The following is a 27,240-nucleotide window of genomic DNA, read 5'->3' as shown; positions in this document are numbered from 1 at the left end:
TCCATACAGGTGTATGGAAGTGAGGCTGTGCCCACTGCCTGGGAGTATGTATAATGCATATTTTCTTCGATCCCGACTCCGAAACTGGTGAATCCTTGCTGCACCAACTGGGTGTGTGACTGCAGACTTATAAATCGTCCCCAGCTCAGAGTGACAGCAGACCCATCAATTTGGACTGGACGACCCTTTTAAACAGTCTTCATCTTGCTGTTCTCATTTTGACATGAGACAAAGACTACACCTAACAATCAACAATTCCTCTCCATTGTGAGCTTCAAGCAGGATTTTCTCAGACTGAAGTGGCTACTGAGCTTAGAGTCTGTGTGATCAGCAGGTTGCAACAGAGAGATGTGAAGAGTCACAGAAAGGTAGAGAAGTGGATGTCCTTTGGCCGCGTGCCACACTGATGACCTCTGCATTGTGAACAATGCTCTTTGGAACAGGATGATCAATGCCACACAACTCCAGGCACATTTAAAGGTGTTAAGAGGCTCCCAATTGTCATGTTAGACCATTCAAAACTGTTCACATCATTGTGGTTTGCGTGCTAGCCCACATGCAAGGGTACCTGACTACATCACCAAGCACAGACGTAATCTTGCATGAGCCGGGAAACATCTATGCTGGACGAGGGACCAGATAAACCTTTGGTGGTGATGTTAGTGTGGGCAAGTGTCTAGTCAATAAAGAACTGCCTCACACTCTGTGAATGTTACAATGATAAGCCTCTACTACTTGAATAACATAATCCAGTCATTGTGCCTCTGCGTGAACAACACAGGCCTAATTTTATCTTCATGAATGACAATGCTCCAGCTTGAGGTCGCATCTTTAGGGAACAGCTGCTGTTGAATGGAGTAACTCCAAAGTGTCCCGCACTTTCTCCAGATCTGTATCTCATAGGGATCCTATAGGATCAGCTGAGATGGTGTGTAGAGGCTTGTAACTGTACCCCAGAACCTCAATGACCTGAGTGCTGCCCTTCGACTTGTGAACACCATGAGACGTTGTTGTCAAGTTGTAATTAATGTTGGAGGCCACATGACAAGCTATTGAGACATTGGCATTACTGTTGGGGTATATACCCATCACTGTTGTTGGCTTTTTTTTTTTTAACAAATTGTTTGAGGAAATCATCATTGCATGCTTCTACTTAAATGCCCCACTTTCATGATAAAATATCACTGTAGCGTGAACGTCTTACGTTTTCATTCATTTCACCCGAAAGCCAAATATCCCTAACTTTTTGTGAGCAGTGTACATATCGTCCCCTATGCGTTAGAGATTTCAGCTATACTGTATGTTATACATGTGGATTTTGGTGACTTTCAGATTGGAAACAAAAGTGGTAGAGATGATTGTTTCAGACCACCATTAGTATCTACTCCCCATATAAGAAAATTATGTATACACTTTTTTATTTTATTTTTTACCACATTAGTTGTGTTTTATAATTATAACCTCCTGGACAACATAAGGGTTCATCAAAGTTTAAAAATGTCCATCTATGCTAAAGAAGAAACTGGACAATTCCGATTTCATGCAAGATAATAGTTTGTCCTAAATTACACGTACAGCCAAAACCTTTCTATTAACCAGTTCAAGACCAGGTCATGTACCCCTGTTTGAGTAGACACATGTTCAAGTTTTTTTTTTTTTTGTTCATTCAGATATTCAAGGTTTTGCATTTATTTAGTAAAACCAGGAGTTTCATTTTTGTATTTTATTGTCTTGCACTTTTCTTCTTCTTGTATCAAGCTATATCCATGTGAACATTAAAAATTGATAAGTAATTCCTTTGTGCCCACCTTAAGGTCATAAAAGACCATTTGGGAAATTTCAGTATTTAAATTTTTACACTCTAGTTCCCTTGTAACTGAGGCTGGTGTATTCGCCTCTTAGCAATGGAAAAGCAGCCTCCTGCCTGCATTCCAGAAGTGACAGCCTCTCCTAGGACTGGGAAGTAAGAATAAAGTGGATGTCAGTACATCTGTCTAGAAATGCATACTGCTATGCTCCAATCAAGACAATTGATGGCCAGTCCAAGCATTGTGTTGTGTTTCTCATCCCTATATTTTCTTCTTTATCATTGCAGTGATGTAAAGGTGCTTTTTTGTGGTGGTGGTGGGGAGGGTGCAAAGGCTAGAATGGTGATGAAGGCAGAACCTTTTTTTTTTTTTTTTGTTAAGCAGGTTCTCAAAGGGCTAATTTTATATTTTGTACTGAATCTTAGATACTGACGCTTTTTATATTCATATAATATTCATACATTTATACGACTATACATTAGTATTGCATTATAATTATGAATAGGAAGGTCTTTTACAACCCACGTACCGTCTGGGCTTCACCTAAGGTCAAAGAACTGCCTGATATACCATAACAATTAAATGATTTCCCTGTGATTGTGTTGTAGTGAGCCAATGGTAGCTAATAAATACACACCAGCCATCACATTGTTTAAATGCTGCGATCTGAGACTCTTCAACAATATTTGGTTTCCATTTGTTGAGTCACTTTACTATGGTATAACCCTGACACATACCAACATAATGTTTTATTGACCCTGATGTGAACTCTAATTCTATTTTTTTAAAGTATTGCCTTTTACAACCAATGTAACTTATTTTGCTGTTTTTCACATGACATTACTTTCAACTCTCCAACAGAAAATAAGAGGCTTTCAGCAAATTTTTTTTTTTGTTGCACTTTTCTATAGAGTAGTGAATTGAACTCTCTTCTAATATTTCTTTATTTGTTTTAGATACTGGAGGAAGATCCATGGTGGAGACTTTCTGTTTCTGAGACTCTTCCATCTCTTATTCGCTGCAATGCCTTCTCTGATAGTTGTAGCAAGTGGTGCTCTGAGTCAGGGAAATCCAAAGCGTTCTCCACCCATTCCCTAGGAGATTTAGGAACAGCAGAAGAAACTGGCAGTCATTCGCAATGGGAGAGTAGCTCTTCAAGCCTCTCTCCTACCTGTCTTTTTCCTGAAAGCTCAAATGTTGGTGCAAAAGTTTTGAAAACACGAGGTGGTAATCCAAAAACTGACATGGAAAAATTGGCATTAAAACGGACATTGGAGGAGTCAAACAGTGGGCCTGCTTTGAAAAAGCCAAGGAGGACCTTCACCAGAAGTGGGGGTGTACCTGAGATCCCATCTACTACTCCAAACAGGAGAAGTACAGACAGAGTAATAATGAGACGCAGTCTTCGAGGGCAGAAGAAACTTGGACATCCTTTATTACATCAGCCGCGCAAAAGTATTTGTGTGTGTTAAATGCTTTCCTGTCTTGTCTGGGTTTTATGGTAATCATTGACTCCTTTGTAACTTGGAGAGTTTTTTTATGTAACACACATTGTCGTCAAGAAGCACTTCACATTCAAGACTTGGGCTGATTGAGTGGTTTAATTCTGCACAATATGACATACTAGTCTACTTCCAGAGGCAGGCTTATGGTCCTCTAAACCTCTAGATTCTAGGTGCTATTAATAACGTGATACTTCTATTTTACTTAATATTTTTATATATTTAAGTATTCCATTTTAGGATCACTTGCCTAATTTGGTACTTTACAATTTTGAAGTATATAAATTAATGTGATTCCTATTGTATAAATTAATTTTATATCCATTTCTTAAAGTCAACTATCATAGTATATTGGAATAGTAATCTATTATTCAGATAATGTTGCTTTTAATTTGATATTGTCTGCTTGTGGCTAAATGTTTCATATTAATAACATAATGCGGCACTAATTTGTGTATAGTATGGCAATGGCTAGTGACGATAAGGTTTTTATGTGAGCCATTTGTAAAAGGTATTTTATTCAGTTTAACTTACCCTTTATCTACATTGGGCATTCGTCCTCTCCGGAAGAGCTGATGCGTAAATAAATCAAAGAGCCAAGAAATAAATCGGTACAGAAGAACTGTGATCCCTTTTGGAAGTGATTTCATCAAATAATTTAGATTGGTTAACCACTTATAAATTATCCTTGCTCTGCTGAAGCCTGGCCCTGTGTGGATGTTGGTATATTATGTGCTAGGGTTGGCTCTTGCTAACCTTCAACAACCCTACACCCAGCAAAAAAAACAAACGCCTAAAATTAAGGTGTTAATTTTTATTTTCTGAATATGTACCAGAAATGCTCCAACAGGCGCCGAAGAAGAGTACAGTGTACTACACCATGGTGAAGTATGATATAAAGTTGCATATGGCAAGAGATTTTTATACCATGTATGTGACTAGGTTCAACAAATATGGTAATTGTTCTAATTAATCATTTTATAAACTAGGAATTTCAACGCCAATCCCAATATCCTTCCGTTTGCTTTTTCCCCCCCCCCCCCCCCCCTTCTCTTGCACACAGTTTCATTGGTCTACATATATATTTTAAAAATGGATCCATATTTGTACGACTTGGACCATGTTCTATTTTGCAGACTAAACTCTATCAATAGTGTCTATCGGGATCTGTATAAAACAGATGAAGAAAACATTTATATTTCACTTTTCTATTTCTTTTTAACTCATCCATTGCTAAGAATGGGAAAAAAAAATGCAAGTAGGATTACGCCAGGGTGAAAGTCATCCTCTCTTGGATGGTTACACTGATGTATGTGTGAATGTAGGCTTAGGGTGGAATCTCAGGCTGCAGCTTTTGGTTTTGGCACGGTCTGATTTTTCTGAATGGAACTTTCAGAAATCCATGTGTTTACCATGGAAACAATCCATCAAGATGAATTAAATTTCTGCAGCAAAATTTGTCACGTGTGAATTCACAATTATAGTGAACCTGCAACTCCTAAAAGGGGTTGTTCAGGATTTGAAATTTAAAAAAAAAAAACTTTCCAAAAACAGTGCTATACTTAACCACAAGTTTTAGATGGTATTGCAGCTCAATCCTATTCCTTTAAAAAAAAAAAAAAAAAAAATTAAAAAATGTTGGACGAATCATGCTGAACGAACCACAGGCAACACAACTTGCTGCCAGGTATATTCTGTAAAACAGTGGTTCACATAAAATGTACTTTGAAGTTCCGGACGGAAACCAGACTAGTCTGACTCTACCACAGGCCGACTCTTCCCAGTGCCACTGAAGATCATTGACAGTCCGCACGCTATGTACTTGCAAGGGAGAGACTTGTCAATCGTTTCTAACAGTACTGGCGGAAGTTGGAAGGGGCAGGGAGGACTAGTCTGAAAAAAATTAAAAAAAAAAAAAAAGCATTGATGCGGTTCTCAGTTTTTAGGTTTGTATAGTACAGAAACACAATCAACTGTAAAACAATTTTTCCAGCCATTCTGACAACTAAGTTTGTTACCAGGAGCAGTTCACCACTTATGCGTCACTGATTTCATATAGGAAGCACCTGGAATTCATTACATTTGAAAAACACAATTGTTTCAGACACACAAGTTTGTGTACTATACCTTTTTATCTGTCTTTTTATGCAGCTATATGAATAGTTTTTTTTTTTTTTTCTGTTCTATGTGTTGCCACTGGTTGGTAGACTCTTGGTACATGTTAAACATTTAAATTGTGATTATTTTAAATGTAATTTTTGGAGTTTTAAACACCTTTTAAAAGCTGAGTTGTATATACTTCCTTCAAGACAACCATGAATTTAAGTTATTTAACATTGCAGGAATGGGCGATAACACGTATACAAAGATTTGTACAAAATCTCAAATAAAATCACTGAACCAGTTCTGCTTTCATTGTACCCACTTTTTTTTTTATTTTTAGCTCATAAGATTTCAGCTAAGATTCTAATTCTTCCCAAAATTGTTTAATTTTAGATAGACTGTGCTTGTCAATATCCTTCACCTTAACTGTAAGGCAGAATTCAAATGTCGATGTGTCAGGGTCCGTGTTCAGTCTGTGATGCACGAACTGGCTGCTGATCTCTGGTCCAAACCCAACAGCCTCATACAATGGCTTGTAAAAGTTTGGGCACCCCTGGTCAAAATTACTGTTATTGTAAACAGGTAAGAAAATTGAAGATGAAATGATCTTAAATGGGGCTAAAGTTAAAGATGATACATTTCCTTTGTATTTTAGCAAAAAGGTAATTTCTTTTAATTTTAAAAATTACATAAAGGAAAATGGGCTGATGCAAAAGTTTGGGCACCCTACATGGTTAGTACCTAGTAGCATACCATTCTGTTAGTATCACAGAGCTCTTGTAAGTGCTTTTCTGTAGCCAGCCAAGAGTCTTTCAGTTCTTTGAGATTTTCATCCTTTTTTCCTTGGGAAAAATTCAAGTTTTGTGAGATTCCAAGGTCATTTTGCCTTCACTGTTCTTTTGAGGTTTAGCCCACAGAGTTTCAATGATGATCATATCAAGGGACTGTGAGGGCCATTGTAAAACCTTCAGCTTGCACCTTTTGAGGTAGTCTTTCATTATCCATTTGTAGAAGTCATCCTCTTTCCAACTTCAGCTTTTTTTCTCCTCCCCACGACAGCACCTACTGAGAGAGGGAGCCCGCTCAAAGGAACAGGAAACCTACAAAATAAAAGGGCCGCCCCCCCCCCCCCCCTCGCGTCCTCAGTTGGTTTCCTGTTCCTATGGGAACCTGCGGAGAAAAATGGTGCCTGTGCAGTGCCATAAGAACGGCAGGGGCTGCAGCGCCAGAAGCGGCATCAGGGGAGCCCTGTCGGTCAGTCCTAACCCCCCCTCGTCTGGTGATGGATGCGTGAGGACCTGGGGATGGCCATCCCGACTCACGAGGAATGCGGGGCAGGGGCACCCAGGTAGATTGCGAGTGGCGGCCACCCGGCTTCTCCATCTGGCAGTGCTTCCGGGTGGCTGAATCATTATCATTACCATCTGATGAGGAAGGACGTTCTTGTTGCTCCAGCGAGAGTATAGACAACCTGGTGAAGTCAGGAATACCATGGGGTTCTCGGACGCAAAAGAAGCCAGATCTACGCAAGACATTGTGTTGGCAGGTCTCACACAAAAGAAAAGGTGAGCTTTTCTGGTTATTGCAACAGTGAAGGATCTGGTCAAGAAGGAATGGGACAAGCAGGGTCAGTGAGGATTCCCTTCATCTTCTATGAGAAGGTATCCCTTTAGCGATGACAAGTTAACATCTTGGCCCAACAAATGTAGAAAAAGATTCATACAAATCCCAAGGATCACTCAGAATAAAAAAAACTACAAATCTTTATTGATGTACAAAGACACTCCAAAAGAGAATTTTCATAAAAACATTAAAACCCACAAGTGTGATAAACAAAAAAGACCATAATAAGGCCACAGACCGTCCCTCCCAACAAGAATATGATTATTAACACACAAATATCAACTGTAAACAAAGCAAAGTGCAGCTCCTAGGGGCCTAACAATTGCAATAAGATGACTCACAATTTATATCTAGTACATACTAAGTACAAAAGATAATGGGCATGACCAAGGTATAGGTTTGCAATACCACCAATAAATACCTTTAAAGAAAATTTATCAAACCAAGTCACAACTGAAAAGACAGGCAGTATAGTGCAAACTAGCCTACAAATTAATATACTGCCACCTAGAGAAAGCGGCTTGATGAAAGTGCTGATGGATCCTTTTAGAGTATCAATCACAGAGAAAAGGAGTAAGACAATGGGGCAAATTTCCCAAATGGCAGACACTAATGCTACCTGAATCAGCATATGCGCATAGAGGTAAACATTTAGTGGACACCCAAAAATGGAGTGGACCGCTACAGTAACAGATCAAGGAAGGGAGAGATGGGCAGGATTTGCACAACGCGTGTCAGTAAAACTAGTTTCTTCAGGGGCAGTAAAAATGGAGTGTGACAAGAACACAAATACCATCATTATCAATGGAAAACAAGCCTCAGCTGCAGGGGCCAGAACGCGCGTAGCGTGTGCGGGCGCCAAAGCCGGCTTATTACCGGAGGTGACATTACCCACGGAACAGCGGAAGTATAAATGTCCAGCTTGTGTTCCAAGCGCTTCTGCGTGTCAGGCGCAGCTGCATCCAGCCCTGGCCAAAGTACGCGAAGGCTTAGTACTGGAAGTGATGTTGCGTTACCAAGGGAGCATTGGAAGAGCACATGGCCCAAGGTCCCCAAAGTGGACGCGGTCTAAACACTATATACTGCCCGTGGAGGATATGGGAGTTCTATCTGACTGGCTAGACCACAAAGCAGAAACATCACTCAAGAGGTCATGGGAGTCTTGTGCCGGGGCCTTTAGAACGGCTATATCCAGCACAAGCACAGTGAGGTCAATGCTGGTTTGGGTGGACCAGCTGGAGGAGCAGATCAAGGAAGGAGTGTCTAGGGAGAAGTTATCCTCCATTCCATTGATCAGAGATGCCACAGCGTATCTAGCTGACGCATCTGCGGACTCCCTGCGCCTAGGTCAGCTGGTCTGGTTAATTCTGCACGTCGCGCTCTGTGGCTGAAAAGCTGGAAAGGTGATGCGCAATCAAAAGCTAAATTATTCGCAATCCCATGCCAGGGTGAGTTCCTGTTCGGCAAGGTACTGGATGAGATTCTCACCAAGGCGGGAGAAAGAAGGTGTTCCCTAACCAGTCTGTTCCTTCCTACAGGAGGGCATTCAGAAAGTGTCCATTTAGTGTAGGAGAAAGCCTTATGAAAACCAGGATCGCTGGGGGACAAAGGAGATCAAACAAAAATGTACCATTCTTATTGGATCCTCTTCCAGAAAGAATAACAGATTCCGTTAATCTTGACCCTCCAGTAGGTGGCAGATTAAATTTTTTTTTGCCACAAATAGAAGGAGATCACATCTAGTCCCTGGATCCTGAGCTTAGTAACATCTGGGTTGAAGCTGGAATTTCGAGTCCCCCCCAGATTCCTTTATAATGACCTCTCTTAAATCACCCGCACAACAAGAAGCTCGTGTGTTACAGGTTCGGAATCTGTTATCTACGCATGTCCTGAAAGAGGTTCCAGGGGATCAGGAGCGAAGGGGATTTTATTCACCTTTGTTCCTGATCTCCAAGCCGGATGGTTCATTTAGGACCATCATAAATTTGAAGAGGTTAAATACTTTGCTTTATTATCACACTTTCAAAATGGAGTCAATTAGATCCACTATTAAAATTTTGTTCCCCAGATGTTTTATGGCTGTTTTGGACTTGAAGGATGCGTATTATCATCTCCCCATACATGCCGAATGCCAACAGTATCTCAGAGTGGCGGTCATCTTGGGATGTCGAATCCGGCATTTCCAGTTCACAGCAATGCCGTTTGGTCTTTCTATGGCTTCTTGGGTGTTCACAAAAGTGATGTTGGAAGTGATGGCTTACGTACGTCTGCAGGACACACTGATTGTTCCATATTTGGATGATTTCTTGGTAGTAGGGAAATCTACCTCCCAATGTAGAGGTCGCCTTGCTGACACGATTTTATCCTTACAGGTGTTGGGATGGATAATCAACTTCAACAAATCCAGACTGGTCCCAGTAACCCTTCAGTCTTTCCTGGGTCTACACCTAGATTCTGCAAGTCAAAGATGTCTCCTCTGAGTCAAAAATGTTGACTATAATAACAAAGCTCCAGGGGTCTCGTGAGGATCTTGTCGGACAATACCACGTCTGTCGCATATTTACATCGGCAAGGCGGAACGCGATCAAAGAGGCTAATGTCTACGGCGGTGGAGATTTTTGAACTGGCCAAAACCCATCTCTTGTCTCAGCCCTTCATATCAGGAGGGCGGAGAATCTCAGCAGATTTCCTCAGTCGTTATATGTTGCATCAGGGAGAATGGGTTCTCAGCCCCCGGCTATTCTGGAAAATAGTGGATTTATGGGGGCTCCCTCAGACTTGTTCACTACCAGGGACAACAGGCAGGTCCAGAGGTTTGCCTCCCTGAACACAGCATATCAGCCCGAGATAGTGGACTCCCTCCAATCCCTGTGGCAGTTCTGTCTGGTTTATGTATTTTCGCCAATGATGTTGCTTCCACTGGTCATCAGGAAGATCAGAGGGACCTTTTGGCCAAAGAGACCTTGGTTTTCATGGCTCACTGCCATGTCCATATGCAACCCCTGGATTCTCCCATCAGATCCGGACCTCCTGCTCTCTCAGGGCACATTCCTTCATCCTCAGGAGAAGGGTCTCCACTTGACGGTGTGGAACTTGAGAGGCAGTTGTTGAAATTAAAGGGGTTTTCTGACAACCTAACACCCTTCTGCAGAGTAGGAAGGATTCCACAATGAAAATATATAGTAGAGTGTGGAGGAAGTTCCTTAATTTTCATACTGGGGCCTTCTCTAATGAGGTTCTGATCGCAGTTATTCTGGAATTTCTGCAGAGAGGTCGGGAGCTTGGTCTTTCTGTTAACACACTAAAGGTCCAGGTATCAGCTTTAGGAGCCCTATATGGTTATAATGTTGCGGAGGATAGATGGGTCTCGTGGTTTCTTGCAGCGTGTGAGCGTAGTAACCCGGTACACATTACTTGTTTGCTTCCCTGGGACCTGAATCTGGTCCTTGATGCCCTAACAGGTCCGCCATTTGAACCATTAGAGTCTGTATCCTTAAAATGTATATCACTGAAAACGGCTTTATTAGTTACGTTAACGTCTGCTAGAAGGGTTAGCGACATCCAGGCTCTTTCCTTTAATCATCCCTTCCTGTTAGTGTTTCAGGATAGAATAGTACTGAAGCCAGACCCTTCATACCTTCCTAAGGTAGCAGCAAAATTTCCCAAGACTTAGGAGATCTTTCTTCCCTCCTTTTTTGATAATCCTTCTACTCCTGAGGAAGAGAGGTTTGACACCTTAGATGTGAGGAGGGCTGTCCTGGGTTATATAGACAGAACTCATCCCTGGAGGCAGAGCAGGGCTCTGTGTCCTTTCAGGGTCACAGGAAGGTGTGCAGAGTCACAAAGAGCATCTTATTCCGATGGATTAGGGATGCAATCTGGCCTAATCAGCAAAAGGCGAACGTCCTCTGGATGGGATAAAGGCACATTCGGCATGGGCTATGGCATCCTCCTGGGCTGAGAGGGCGGACATCCTAATTGATCTCATATGTAAGGATGCAACATGGTCTTCACCCTCTACCTTTTATAACCACTATAGACTTGATTTGTCATCATCCTCTGACTTGGTTTTTGGGAGATCTGTCCTCAATACAGTGGTCCCTCCCAGGTGATGGTTCTCTGAAAGTCTCTCAGTGGGTGCTGTCGGGGCAAAGAGAAAAATCCGGATTACTTACCGGTAATAGTCTTTTTATAGAGTCCACGACAGCAGCCACTCACTTCCCTCCCTTAGTTATATAAGGTGTATATAGGTCACTTTGAGTTGTGGTGGTATTTATAGTAGTATATATCTTGCAAGACAAAAGGTGGTCTGTCTAGACCACAATTACGACCAACACAGTCCATTAGTACAAATATATAAATCTTTATTAAACAGGTATGCAGAAACAAACAGTGTCAGTGGTTACAACCATTAGGCACAGTGGTGCCATAAAAACACAAGGACGCTCAGACAGCAAAAAATTGCCCATGCAACCGATAATTAAAAAGGGATATGGCCATAAAAATTCATGCAAGTATAGAGACAATAATTCTGCCCAAGGCCACTGGCCATAATACATCAATAGATGCCATGATAAATATCCCCAGCTGCTATGAGTAATTTGTAAAGTGCAAATAAAGTAGGCTATAATACCTATAGTGCCCCTGCCGAAGTCCGAAACGCGCGTCGGGTGGACGTGCTGACCCCCTTCCCCTGCACAGGATTCTTCTATAGGTATTATCGCCTACTTTATTTGCACTTTACAAATTACTCATAGAAGCTGGGGATATTTATCATGGCACCTATTGATGTATTATGGCCAGTGGCCTTGGGCAGAATTATTGTCTCTATACTTACATGAATTTTTATGGCCATATCCCTAGTTAATTATCGTTGCATGGGGAATTTTTTGCCATCTTAGGGGTCTGAGCGTCCTTGTGTTTTTATGACAGCACTGTGCCTAATGGTTGTAACCAATGACACTTTGTTTCTGCATACCTATTTAATAAAGATTTATATATTTGTACTAATGGACTGTGTTGGTCGTAATTGTGGTCCAGACAGACCACCTTTTGTCCTGCTTATGCTATATGTGCGACTAGTCCATATTTAGTCCTTTGATTGCAGCATCTATTTGTGATTATTTCACTATGATCTTGCCGACTAGCACTTTGGGTATATTGCTGCTTCTATGCATTGGCTTTTATTCTCTAGTATATATCTTGGTATAGGTAGGAATTGTTTGCATATTGAAGGAGCTATGGTGGCGATTGTCTAAAATCTTGTTTGGTGGTTCCTCTCATACGCTGTAATCCAAATGTAGAGGCGAGGGGGACTGCCCCTTTTATTCTGTAGGATTCCTGTTCCTTTGGGCAGGTCCCCTCTGTCAGTGGGTGCTGTCGTGGACTCTATAAAATGACTATTATCGGTAAGTATTTTTTTTTTTTTTTTACAGATCTTGCTGTTTGTACCAAGAATTTGCTGAAATTTAATTGAATTCGTTCTGCTCTACCCGTGAAATGCTCCATGTCATTGTCTGCAACACAACCCCAAAGCATGATTGATCCACCCCCGTGATTAATGGTTGACGAGATGCCCTTTTTCTGAAATTTTGTCCCCTTTTTTTATCTACACATACCTTTGATCATTGTGGCCAAAGAGTTCTATTTTAACCTTATTGGTCTACAAGACTTGTTTCCAAAATGCATAATGCTTGTTTAGATGATCTTTTGCAAACCTTTGATGCCAAATTTTATGATGAGGATATGGAGGTTTCTTCCATAAAGACCATATTTGTGCAGGTGTCTCTGAATAATAGAACAATGTACACCACTCTAGAGTCTGCTACATCTTTCTGAAGGTCTTTTGCAGTCAAGTGGGGGTTCAGATTTGCTTCTCTAGCAATCCTACAAGCAGCTTTCACTGAAATTTTGCTTGGTCTTCAGACCTTATGTTGGCCTTCACTGTTCTTGATAACTGCCATTTCTTAATTACATTTTGAACTGAGGAAAGGGCAACTGGAAAACGGTTTGCTATCTTATAACTTAATGCTTTATGGTCCTCCACCATTTCTATAGTGCAAGGCAGCCGCTTAGAAGAACCTATGGCTGCTGTTTTTTGGCACAAGGTTAGGGGAGGCTGGGTTTTTATAAAGCTAAGAAATTAGCATCACCTGGCCTTTGCTAACAATGATAGTGAACAAACCATAACCCTAACAAGCTAATTAAGTTCTGAAACATTGGTCAAAGTAATCTGAACAAAAATCTCTGAGGGTGCCCAAACTTTTGCATCAGCCCATTTTCCCTTTTTTAATTTTTAAAATGTAAAAGTTGAAAGTTCTCTCTGTCTGTCATGTACTTCTTTTCAATGTTCTTTTTATTGAATTTTAAAGCATAACATCAACATACTGTTATGTTATTACACACATAAGCATAAAAGCTCTAATAAGTACAAAGCAAGTCCAACTAAGAACATTATGAATCCATTTGTGATACTTACAACTTGCTTAATAATACCACATTAAGAATCTTGTCTTGGAGCATGAGATATTTATATTACTAATCAAATCAGTAATTTTAAGGATCACATGTTTACTTCCAATAACCATATGATTTCAATGTAACTAATTAAAAGAAGAACAGAAGAGAGTAGTATAAAGAAGAGAATAAAGAAGAGGGGGAGCAGAATGGGAAAAGAGGGGCATTGGGGCAAGGGTATGTGGGGCATCATTAGCCAGCACTTTGTAACATATCTGAGAGATCTTTTGATCTGAAACCAATCCATGGTTTCCAGGCATCTTTGAATTTTGCTTGTGTGTGATTTACATGAGCCACCAACTCAGCTGTATAATACAATTGGTCTATTTTGTGTAGCAATTGTTGGGACGTAGGACTGTTTGTAGTTTTCCAGTATGTGGGTATCAGAAGCTTGGCTGCCGCTATTATGTTGTGAGCCAAGGTAGAGAACCTCTTACGCCCAGGCCATACCGGAAAGTTCAGCAGTGCTGCTTCGGGCGTCAGTTTTGCTTTTTTCCCCAGTTACATCTTGAATAATTTTTTCCGTGAGCACCCAAAAAAGTTTTATATTTGGGCAGGACCACCATAGGTGAAGATAGACACCCTCTTCTGTTTATCTGTCATGTACTTCAATCTATCAGATGCTGTTGGTTAATATGTAGTGCTGTGCATTATCTAACCTAAGTAAAAAAAAAAAAAAGTCCATTTTAATGTAAAAAAAATTAGGCAATAAGCAAAATCTCCATAAACTTGGCATCACTGCATTTGTAATGACTTGTACTAGAAGTTATTAAAAAAAAAAAAATAACTTTTTGTTCATTTCACCTAAAAAATAAAAATATGAAAACAGGGGGATCAAAAAGTCGCTATTTAAAATGTTGCCAATAAACTATAGATATTTATACATAAAACAAGTCCACATAGTTCTCAAAACAGCAACAAAAAAGGGCTCAGATTATGAAAAAAAAACCTAAGATTTTTTATTTTAAACTGAGTTTAATAAAGGGTATCAACCTGCAGAATAGCAATAGCATTATTTATTTTATTCACTTATATAGTGCCATTAAATGGAGCTTGTCAGCAGGATTGTGCTGAATAACCTACAGATACTGTCAGATTGGTGCCGTTATACTGACTAACCTCCAGACTATTTTCGGTTTTTTGCTCCCCTTCTTCCCAGAGCCATAACTTGTAAAAAAAATTTTTTTGTCAATATGGCCATGCGAGGGGGCTTGGTTTTTGCAGGACAAGTTGTACTTTTGAACGACACCACTGATTTTAACATATCGTGTACTGGAAAATGGGGAAAAAAAAAAAATCTATGGGCGTTGAAATTTAAAAAAAAAGTGGAATTACACAATTTTTTTTTTTTACCATGTTCACTAATTGCTAAAACTGACCTGCCATTGCGAGTTCACAAACACCAAACATGTATAGGTTCTTTTTTACTTAAGTGGTGAACAAAAAAATTCAAAATGTTAAAACTAAAAAAGCGCCATTTTCTGTGATCCGTAGTGTCTTTTTTTTGTGATTGAGGGCTTATTATTTGCGCGCCGAGTTGACGTTTTTATTGATACCATTTTGGTTTAGATACAATGTTTTGATCGCCCGTTCTTGCATTTTATTGCAATGTAGCGGCAAAAAACCCCACTAATTCTGGCGTTTTGATTTTTCTTTCTGGTTACGTTTCTGAACGCGGCCATACCAAATGTGTATATTTGATTTTACTTTTTTGTTTTACTTTGAATAGGGGGTAACTTGAATTTATATATTTTATTTTTTAAAACTTTTTTTTTATTTTCTGCATGCTTCAGTAGTCTTATGGGAGACTGGAAGCTGCAGTACTTTGATCGCATGTCTGTAACAGAAATGTTCACTTGCGATGAGCGCTGACCATGGGGCGACACTCATAGCAATCTGGCAATGACAACCACAGAGGTCTGCCGCAGACCTCTGGTTTAGCCAACCCATCGGTGACCCATAACCATGTGATGGGGTCATTGATGGGCGGAGCCAGTGACATGCTTCGTGTAAGCACAAGTTAAATAGCCATGGGTGGATTGCGTTTCCACCTGCGGCTGTTGCGGGCACATGTCTGTATGGATCAGCTGTCATGTACCCAGAAAGGTGCAGGCTCAGTGCCAGAGGCCGCAACAAACGAGGATTCCAACATCTGTGTATTATGAGGGATCAGTGACCTGTCTGAAGCCATACTGATGAATACCTAATCACAGCACCATAAAACCCCGCCCCAGAGCACGAGCATATCATTAACTTAAAACTGAAAATAAAGATAAAATCCATCTTGTGGTTGTTTAAGCAACCAAGGTATCATTTTAAGCAGTATAACGGCGCCAACCTGACACTGTCTGTAGGTTACTCAACACAGTCCTGCTGACAGGTTCCCTTTAATTCCAGAGTGCTTTACAAACATTTTTTCAGCACTGTCACCATTGGTGCTCAATCTAGATTCCCTATCCGTAGGTCATTGCAATGTGGCAGGAAATTGGAGAACTTTGCAGATGTTGTCCTTGGTAGGATTTGAACCAAGGACCCTAGCGCTAAAAGGCTGCAATGTCAACCACTGAAAAACGTGCGCATGTCAATTATACAATCAATAGTGAACTATGTAAAAAAAAATATTCCATAATGGTTTTTGTTTATTAAAAAATTGAAACAATATTACCCGTAAAAAATAGATCTTGTTACACAAAAAAGCTCTCATACACACTATTGAAAAAGTCAGAAAGCTCCAAGTATCTGAATACAGTATGGAAAAAAGTATTTAGTCAGCCACCAACTGAGCAAGTTCTCCCACTTAAAAAGATGAGAGGCCTGCAATTGACATCATATACTACCGTTCAAAATTTTGGGGTCACCCAGACAATTTTGTGTTTTCCATGAAAACTCATACTTTTATTAATTAAATGAGTTGCCAAATGAATTTAAAATCTAGTCCAGACATTGACAAGGTTCGAAAAAAAGATTTTTATTTGAAATAATAAATTTTCTCCTTCAAACTTTGCTTTCATCAAAGAATGCTCCCTTTGCAGCAATTCCAGCATTGCAGACCTTTGGCATTCTAGCAGTTAATTTGCTGAGGTGATCTGGAGAAATTTCACCCCGTGCTTCCAGAAGCCCCTGCCACAAGTTGGTTTGGCTTGATGGGCACCTTTTGCGTACCATATGGTCAGGCTGCTCTCACAACAGCTCAATGGGGTTGAGATCTGGTCACTGCGCTGGTCACTCCATTACAGATAGAATACCAGCTGCCTGCTTCTTCCCTAAATAGTTCTTGCATAATTTGGAGGTGTGCTTTTGGTCATTGTCCTGTTGTAAGAAGAAATTGGCTCCAATCAAGCTCTGGCCACAGTGTATGGCATGGCATTGCAAAATGGAGTGATAGCCTTCCTTATTCAAAATCCCTTTTACCTTGTACAAATCTCCCACTTTACCAGCACCAAAGCAACCCCAGACCATCACATTACCTCCACCATGCTTGATAGATGGCATCAGGCACTCTTCCAGCATCTTTTCAGTTGTTCTGTGTCACACAAATGTTCTTCTGTGTGAGCCAAACACCTCAAACTTGGATTCGTCTGTCCATAACACTTTTTTTCCAATCTTCCTCTGTCCAGTGTCTGTGTTCTTTTGCCCATATTAATCTTTTCCTTTTATTAGCCAGTTTCAGATGTTTTTTTTCTTTGACACTCTGCCCTGAACGCCAGCATCCCGGAGTCGCCTCTTCACTTTAGACGTTGACACTGGCATTTTGCGTGTACTATTTAATGAAGCTGCCAGTTGAGAACCTGTGAGGTGTCGATTTCTCAAACTACAGACTCTGATGTACTTGTCTTGTTGCTCAGTTGTGCAGCGGGGCCTCCCACTTCTCTTTCTACTCTGGTTAGAGCCTGTTTGTGCTCTCCTCTGAAGGGAGTAGCACACATCGTTGTAGGAAATCTTCAGTTTCTTGGCAATTGCTCGCATGGAATAGCCTTCATGTCTAAGAACAATAGTAGACTGCCAAGTTTCACATGAAAGTTCTTTTTTCTGGCCATTTTGAGTTTAATGGAACCAACAAATGTAATGCTTCAGATTCTCAACTAGCTCAAAGGAAGGTCAGGTTTATAGCTTCTCTAATCAGCCAACTGTTTTCAGCTGTGCTAACATACTTGCACAGGGTATTCTAACCATCCATTAGCCTTCTTACACAGTTAGGAAACACAAAGTACCATAAGAACACTAGAGTGAGTGATGGTTGTTGGAAATGGGCCTCTAGACACCTATGAAGATATTGCATTACAAACCAGACGTTTGCAGCTAGAATAGTCATTTACCACATTAACAATGTATAGAGTGTATTTCTGAATCATTTAATGTTAACTTCATTGGAAAAAAACCCTGTATTTTTCTTTAAAAAATAAGGAAATTTCTAAGTGACTCTAAACTTTTGAAGGTAGACCACAACTATGAGTCAAAATGAGAAAACAAATCCAGAAAATCACCTTGTCTGATTTAGTAGGATTTATTTAGCAAATTAAGGTGGAAAGAAGTATTTGGTCACCTAGAAACATGCAAGATTTCTGGCTCTCACAGACCTGTAACTTCTTCTTTATGAGGCTCCTCTGTCCTCCACTCATTACCTGTAGTAATGGCACCTGTTTGAACTTGTTATCAGTATAAGAGACACCTGTCCACAACCTCAAACAGTCACACTCCAAACCCCCCTACGGTGAAGACCAAAGAGCTGTAGAAGGATACTAGAAACAAAATTGTAGCCCTGCACCTGGCTGGGAAGACTGCATCTGCAATAGACAAGCAGCTTGGTGTGAATAAATCAATTGTGGGAGCAATAATAAGAAAATGGAAGACATACAAGACCACTGATAATATTCCTCGATCTGGGGCTCCACGCAAGATCTCACCCCGTGGGGTCAAAATGATCACAAGAACAGTAAGCAAAAATCCCAGAACCACATGGGGGGACCTAGTGGAGCACACTACGCCATCAGGGACTCAGATCCTGCAGTACCAGATGTGTCCCCCTGCTTAAGCCAGTACATGTCCAGGCCCTTCTGAAGTTTGCTAGTGAGAATTTGGATTATCCAATAGTATTGGGAGAATGTCGTTTGGTCTGATCAGGGGCGTACCATCAATAGTAGCAGACCACGCAGCTGCTATGGGGCCCGGAGAGGTGAGGGGGCCCTGCAACGGCCGCTGCGGTTTGGCAGCTGTGCTGACACAGTACTATCTCCTTTAATTAAATGTAAACGACGGCCGCCGGCACTGTATACCCCCTGGCTGGGCCCCTTGAAGCTCCCCTTTCCTTGTTTCCTGGTCAGCAGTTGGCTGAAGTCTCTGGCTGGATTTGCATAAGAACGGCATGCCTCCTGGCAGCCAGCGAGCAGCGTGCATTGCAGGAAGCAGAAAACATTCATCATGAGCCTCTCTCACTCAGGGACAGGGACACACACAAGACGGTGACTTGGTGAGCCCGGCTGGGGGTGGATTTTTTTGTTAAATGTGTCCCCTCACTGTGCTGTGTGCGATATACAGTGTCCTGTGTGCGATATACAGCGTCTGCTGGCACATTTACAATGGCTCTGGCTGCACTTTGCACCTTAGGGAGGGGGGCCCAGCTGCATGCACTGCAGGTGTGTGTATGTGTATACACACACATACATACACACAAACTACTGAGCCACCAATGATTTATTCTGCCTTGCTAAATGTCTGTGTTATATATATTTACAATCAATCAGCTACTTGTTGGCCAAGAGCTGATAGCCCATTTTGGCATTTCTTATGCTCACAGGATGATCAGTATAGATTGTTTTGTGTGCATAGATTATTATTGTTCTCAGCAGCACATACATGCTGAGAACTGAAAAAAAATCAAAGACTAGCTATAAAATTGTTTGACCTAGAACATGCATGCCTGGAGTTAAGAGCACATGTTGATTTTTTTTTTCTTTTTGGGGGGCCCATTCAGACTTTTGCTATGGGGCCCCATGATTTCTATGTACGCCCCTGGGTCTGATGAAACCAAAGTAGAACTGTTTGGTAGAAACAAAACTCGTCGTGTTTGGAGGAGACAGAATACTGAGTTTCATCCAAAGAACACCATACCTACTGTGAAGAATGGGGGTGGCAACATCATGCTTTGGGGCTGTTTCTCTGCAAAGGGACCAGGACAACTGATCCATGAGCATGAAATAATGAGTGGGCCATGTATCTTAAGATTTTGAGTGCAAACCTTCCATCAGCAAGGGCATTGAAGATGAAACATGGATGGGTCTTTCAGCATGGTAATAATCCCAAGCACACCAGGGCAACGAAGGAGTGGCTTCGTAAGAAGCATATGAAGATCCTGGAGTAGCATAGCCAGTCTCCAGCTCTCAACCCCATAGAAAACCTTTGGAGGGATCTTGGATCTGGGGACCTGTAGTGAAAGAGACCCCCGCAGCAGCGCTGCACATTGCGCTGCTGTGGGGGGCTCAGGGAAGCCTGGTTGCCTGTAACGTTTGCTATATTTACATTTGACATCGCTTTTTGTGACTTCGAAATATAATATATTATGTACTACTAACACATTTTTTTTCATTAGAGTCGTTTGTATTGAATTATCTTCTTTCTGGACTGCTTCCCACGTTTCTGTGTCATCCAGCAACTTCCACCTCTGTTCCACACAGCATCTGAATCACCATCTCTCTAGTCCATATGATTCCTTAGTTTCACTTTCACAGGCTCCAAAATGGCCACTGGAGCACAAGTGGAACCCATGTCAGTCAATCATCTACTTCCTCTGGATACTTACAGGCTCTTGCAGCTCACTAGTCCCACCCCTTCCCTTTTTTAACTTCCCCTTGGCTCACTCCTGCACGGCTGACGAACGGTGGCTACCGTGTCACTGCACGCAGCACACGCACAATCCTTAGACGTCTGTAAGGTGAGCAGACTATACCGGTGATTTCTATCCCCGGCTTTCTCCATTCATATTTATACAGCGTTTTCTCCCACTAGGACGCTGTACAGCATCGCGCCCACATATATTGCTACTTACCAGCGGCCGCATTTACAGTATATGGAATACCCACATATTATACGTTCTCTGCCTCTTTTTTTTTTTTGCATGGACTAGTCTTCTCTAATCACCGCCCTTTCCTTTATCTTAGGGATATAATCCCCTACCTGTTTCATTAAACAAGATCTTTTCCTATCTCTGAGCAGTCGGGTAGGTGGTTATTACCTCCTTCTGTCCACATCACATATTTTTGTGCATTTTTCACTGAAGTTTCCAGCTTATGCTCATGTATTTTTCTATGTTTTGACCATAGCCCTATAATTCTGAGGCTCATGCTTCTGGAGACATGCACCTGTAAATTAGACGGGCTCTCATCGCTACGAAAATGCTTAATATGTAGTTTAGGCACATTGTTGGGCTCAGAAGGTAGGATGGCATTTGGGAATGTAGAATTTGCTGGATTTGTTTTGGAGCCATACCACTTTTAGGCTGGGTTCCCATAAGTTTAGCGCATCCGTTACTAAGCAGCACTAACGCTATGTTATGGATGCGTTAACGCACCCATTGCCCGCCGTTATAGAAACGCATCCTAATGCATGTCAAATTCGGCATGCGTTAGCGATGATGCGTTACTTTGTGACACACCCTCGAACGTGGTCTACCGCATTTTTGGGTGCGCTAGGTCTAACACACAGTCAACAGACACGTTCGCTGTCTTGCTAACGCGTGGTAACTAAATGCTACCATGCGTTAGCACTATGGGTAAAAAGATGCCAAAAAAATGACGTTAGCGCATCCATTTAACGGATCCGTTAAACGGATGCCACTAACCCAATGTGAACATAGCCTTACAGAGCCTTTGTACTACCAGTTATGTGGAAACATCCTATATTTCCATTAACAGGTGATGGACCAAAGTTGGGACTTGCTTTTTTGTGGGTTGTGCTGATGCTTTAAGAACATTTTACATAAAATTTGGGATCCACATTTATACAGCACTCTACGCTGACCACTTACATCGGGGTTTCCATCTAAATATCTGAGTGACGTGACTTAGATGAAACCTCTGAGGGATCCATTCACTATAATGAGGCAGCAAGTTACTCTAGACTTCGTCTGGCCTCTGTCCAGCCATGTCTTTCTTTTCAGAGGTGAACAAAACTGGCAAACCGTGCTTTTATGCGATCCTAAAAAAAAAAAAAAAAAAACAGACAAAGCTGGATCACAGGTCCTATGGCATCCACAGTGCCTCCATCTGCCTCATAGTAGGGAATCTTCTGCTGGTGGTGGTTCCATCTGACTCCAGTATTTCAAGAGATTTACACGCAAACCTCGATGTAAGCGCTCAGGATAAATGTGCGCTGAGCCTTATACTGCGATCTTTGTGAAGCAGAAAGAACAAGTCAACCACAGGTGAAGATTTGCTCTTATATTTTTACCGCCTTTCCTCAGGCGGTATAAGTGATTAGACAACTTTTTATTCTTCGGGTTGGTGCAATTACCTCAATACCAGATTTGTGTCGATTTTTTTAAGTTTGGCTTTTGTCTCACACTCCCTGAAAGACGATTTTTTTTGTTGCAAAAACAAGTTTTTGCATCACAATATTTTGAAACCTATAAGTTTTTCATATTTCTGTCAGTCATGCGAGTGTTTATTTTTTTGCGGGACAAGTTGACGTTTTTAATGGTACAATTTCTGATTTTTGGGAGGCAGAATGAACAAAAACCATCAATTCAGGAATAGTTTTGTTGTGTTTTTTATACCGTTTCGAGCTTGGTAAAATTTATAAGGCAGCTTTATTCTTGGGGTCAGTACGATTACGACAATACCACATTTATTTTTTTTTTATGTTTTGCCGTGTTTGCACAAAAACTACTTTATCCCCTTCCTGACCTCAGACGTACTATCCCGTCCATGGGACCCGGGCCCCTATGCCCATGGACGGGATAGTACGTCTACAGTGGTGAGCGCTGCTGATCGCGGCCGGGTGTCAGCTCATTATCACAGCTGACACCCGGCACAATGTGTCAGGGGCGGTCACGGACCGCCCCCGACACGTTAACCCCTTGCACACCGCGATCAAACATGATCGCGGTGTACCGGGGGTTAAAGGGAAGCATCGGCAGGGAGGGGGCTCCCTCCGTGCTTCCCTGAGCCCCCAACGACAGCGCAATGTGCAGCGCTGCTGCGGGGGGCTCCTTTCCTGCAGGCCCCCGAATCCAAGATGGCGACGCAAAGCGCAGGCATGAGGAAGTCTGCAGTAGTGCCTGTGACAGATCGCTGATCTGTCATAGTGATCCGTGATGTGACAGATCAGCGATCTGTCACAGGACAGTGATGTCCCACCTGGGACTATTTAATAAAGTTAAAAAAAGATAAAAAAAAAAAAAGTGTAAAAATAAATTAAAAAAAAAAAATCAATCGCCAAATAAATTAGAAAAAAAAAAAAAATATTCCCCCAAATAAATCAATTTTTTGGAAATAAAAAAAAAACAAAAAACAAACAATAAAAATACACATATTAGGTATCGCCGCGTCCGTAACGACCCGCCCTATAAAACTGTCCCATTAGTTAACCCCTTTAGCGAACCCCTTAAAAAATAAAAATAAAAAACAAAGCAAAAAATAATGATTATCATACCGCCAAACAAAAAGTGTAATAACGCGCGATCAAAAAGACGCATATAAATATCCATGGTACCGCTGAAAACGTCATCTTGTCCCGCAAAAAACGAGCCGCCATACAGCATCATCAGCGAAAAAATAAAAAAGTTATAGCTCGCAGAATAAAGCGATGCAAAAATAATTTTTTATATAAAATTGTTTTCATTGCATAAAACCGACAAAACATAAAAAAACGACCTAAATGAGGTATCGCTGTAACCGTACTGACCCAAAGAATAAAACCGCTTTATCAATTTTACCGCACGTGGAACGGTGTAAACGCACCCCCCCAAAAGTAGTTCATGAAACGCTGGTTTTTGTTCATTCTGCGTCCCAAAAATCGGAATAAAAAGCGATCAAAAAATGTCACGTGCCCGAAAATGGTACCAATAAAAACGTCAACTCGTCCCGCAAAAAATAAGACCTCACATGACTCGGTGGGTCAAAATACAGAAAAATTATAGCTCTCAATATGTGGTGATACAAAAATTACTTTTACAAAAAAAAGCGTTTTTTAGGGTGCGACAGCTGCCAAACATAAAAACCGCCATAAATAGTAAATCAAACCCCCCGTTATCACCCCCTTAGTTAGGGAAAAATAATAAAATAAAAAAATGCATTTATTTCCATTTTTCCATTAGGGTTAGGGCTGAGATCAGGGTTAGGGGTGTGTTGGGGTTCGGGTTGGAGTTAGAATTGGGGGGTTTCCACTGTTTGGGCACATCAGGTGCTCTCCAAATGCAACATGGCGCCTGATCTCAATTCCAGCCAATTCTGAGTTGAAAAAGTCAAATGGTGCTCCTTCCCTTCCAAGCTCTGCCATGCGCCCAAACAGTGTTTTACCCCCACATGTAGGGTATCAGCCTACTTAGGTCAAATTGCAAAACAATTTTTGGGGTCCAATTTCTCCTGTTACCCTTAGGAAAATAAAAAATTGGGGGCAAAAATATCATTTTTGTGGAAAAAAATGATTTTTTTATTTTCACGTCCGAGCGCTATAAACTTCTGTGAAGCCCTTGGGGGTTCAAAGTGCTCACCACACATCTAGATAAGTTCCTTAGGGGGTCTCGTTTCCAAAATGGGGTCATTTGTGGCGGTTTCCACTGTTTAGGTACATTAGGGGCTCTCCAAAGGCAACATGACACCCGCAGACCATTCCATCAAAGTCTGCATTCCAAAACGTCACTACTTCCCTTCCGAGCCCTGACGTGTGTCCATACAGTAGTTTTCTCCCACATATGGGGTGTCAGCGTACTCAGGACAAATTGGACAACAACTTTTGGGGTTCAATTTCTCCTGTTACCCTTGGGAAAATAAAAAAATTGGGGACTAATTGATCATGTTTGTGGAAAAAATACGATTTTTTTATTTTCATGCCCTGGCATTATAAACCTCTGTGAAGCCTTTGGGGGTTCAAAGTGCTCACCTCACATCTAGTTAAGTTCCTTAGGGGGGTCTAGTTTTCAAAGTGGGGTCATTTGTGGGGGGTTTCCACTGTTTAGGTACATTAGGGGCTCTCCAAAGGCAACATGACAACCGAAGACCATTCCATCAAAGTCTGCATTCCAAAACGTCACTACTTCCCTTTCGAGCCCCGACGTATGCCCATACAGTAGTTTTCTCCCACATATGGGGTATCAGCATACTCAGGACAAACTGGACAACAACTTTGGGGTCCAATTTCTCCTGGAACCCTTGGGAAAATAAAAAAATGGTGACTAAAAGATCATGTTTGTGGAAAAAATACGAATTTTTTTTTTTCACGCCCGGGCGTTATAAACTTCTGTGAAGCACTGGGGGGTTCAAAGTGCTCACCACACATCTAGATAAGTTCCTTGGGGGGGTCTAGTTTACAAAATGGTGTCATTTGTGGGGGGTTTCCACTGTTTTGGTACATCAGGGGTTTTCGAATCGCGACATGGAGTCCGATCTCAATTCCAGCCAAAACGTCAAATGGCGCTGCTTCCCTTCCGAGCTCTGCCATGCGCCCAAATAGTGGTTTACCCCCACATGTGGGGTATCAGCGTACTCAGGACAAATTGCACAATAACTTTTAGGGTCCTGTTACCCTTGGGAAAATAAAAATTGGGGTGAAAAGATCATTTTTGTGGAAAAAATATGATTTTTTAATTGTACCGCTGTATGTTATAAACTTCTGTAAAGCCCTTGTGGGTTCAAAGTTCTCACCACATATCTAGATAAGTTCCTTGGGGGGTCTAGTTTCCAAAATGGGGTCACTTGTAGGGGGTTTCCACTGTTTAGGTACATCAGGGACTCTCCAAACGTGACATGGCGTCCGATCTGAATTCCAGCCAATTTTGCATTGAAAAAGTCAAACGGCGCTCCTTCCATTCTGAGCTCTGCCATGCGCCGAAACAGTCATCCCCCCCCCCCCCACATATCAGGTATCAGCGTACTCAGGACAAATTGCACAATAACTTTTGCAGTCCAATTTCTCCTGTTACCCTTGGTAAAATAAAATTGAACCTGAAGTATTTTTTTTGTGAAAAAAAGTTAGATGTTCATTTTTTTTTAAATATTCAAAAAAAATTCCTGTGACGCACCTAAAGGGTTAATAAACTTCTTGAATGTGGTTTTGAGCACCTTAAGGGGTGCAGTTTTTAGAATGGTGTCACTTTTGGGTATTTTCTATCATATAGACCCCTCAAAGTGGCTTCAAATGTGATGTGGTCCTAAAAATAAAATGGTGTTGTAAAAATGAGAAATCGCTGGTCAACTTTTAACCCTTACAACTTCCTAACAAAAAAAAATTTTGGTTCCAAAATTGTGCTGATGTAAAGTAAACATGTGGGAAATGTTAGTTATCAAGTTTTTTGTGTGCAGTATCTCTGTGATTTAAGGGCATAAAAATTCAAAGTTGGAAAATTGCGAAATTTTCAAAATTTTCGCCAAATTTCCGTTTATCTCACAAATAAACGCAAGTTATTTGAATGAAATTTTACCACTAACATGAAGTACAATATGTCACGAGAAAACAATGTCAATCACAGGGATCCATGGAAGCGTTCCAGAGAGTTATGACCTCATAAAGGTACAGTGGTCAGAATTGCAAAAATTGGCCCGGTCATGAACGTGCAAACCACCCTTGGGGGTGAAGGGGTTATAGAAAAAGAATGGTTTTTGCATGGCTTTATCCTGAGAGATATAACCTTTTTTCTGCTGTTGGGGCTGTATGGCGGTTTGTTTTTTTTGCAGGACAAGATGACTTTCGTTGCTACAATTTTTATTTCGATTTGACTTTTTCATGGAGTTTTATTCGGCGATATGATGAAAAAGCAAAGGTTTTTGCTTTTGTTACAGTGTGCACTGAAGAAGTTACAGGTGCTCCTCACAATTTATTTCAATTCAATGCAAAAAGTGAAACTCATAGTTAATACAGAATGATCTATTTCAAGCATTTATGTTATTGTTGATGATTATGGCTTACAGCCAATGTAAACCCAAAAGTCATTATCTCAGTAAGTTACAATAATTAACAAAAAACACCAGCAAAGGCTTCCAAAGCGTTTAGAAAAGGTTCCTTAGTCTGACAGTAGGCTCCACAATAATAGAGAAGACTGCTGACTTTACAGATGTCCAAAAAGCAGTCATTGACACACTCCACAAGGAGGTTAAGCCACAAAAGGTCATTGCTAAAGAAGCTGGCTGTTCAGAGTGCTGTATACAAGCATATTAATGGAAAGTTGAATGGAAGGAAAAAGGGTGTAGAAGAAGGTGCACAAACAACCGAGATAACCATAGCCTTGAAAGGAATGTTAAGAAAAGGCCATATAAAAATTTGGGGGAGATTCACAAAGAGTGGACTGCTGCTGGAGTCATTGCTTCAAGAGCCACCACACACAGATGTATCCAGGACATGGGCTACAAGTGTCGCATTCCTTGTGTCAAGCCACTCATGACCAATAGACAACGCCAGAAGCGTCTTACCTGGGCCAAAGAGAAAAGGAACTGGACTGTTGCTCAGTGGCCCAAGGTGTTGTTTTCAGATTAAAGTAAATT

The 27,240-nt window shown here is 41.2% G+C and overlaps 1 protein-coding gene across 1 annotated transcript in view; it reads left to right on the top strand.

Moving 5' to 3' along the window:
• PPM1D (protein phosphatase, Mg2+/Mn2+ dependent 1D) overlaps nucleotides 1-5,715 on the top strand; it is a 68,195-nt gene extending 62,480 nt beyond the window's left edge. Inside the window, exon 6 of the mRNA XM_073573363.1 lies at nucleotides 2,765-5,715. Within this exon, the coding sequence (XP_073429464.1) occupies nucleotides 2,765-3,280 (516 nt within the window). The 3' untranslated portion in view covers nucleotides 3,281-5,715. The remainder of the gene's footprint in view (nucleotides 1-2,764) is intronic.
• The last annotated feature ends 21,525 nt before the right edge of the window (nucleotides 5,716-27,240 follow it).

This window comes from Dendrobates tinctorius, unplaced genomic scaffold (genome assembly GCF_039654945.1).
Source record: "Dendrobates tinctorius isolate UK_male_01 unplaced genomic scaffold, ASM3965494v1 ptg000007l, whole genome shotgun sequence".
NCBI lineage: Eukaryota > Metazoa > Chordata > Amphibia > Anura > Dendrobatidae > Dendrobates > Dendrobates tinctorius.
This window is presented reverse-complemented; position numbering and strand designations above follow the sequence as displayed.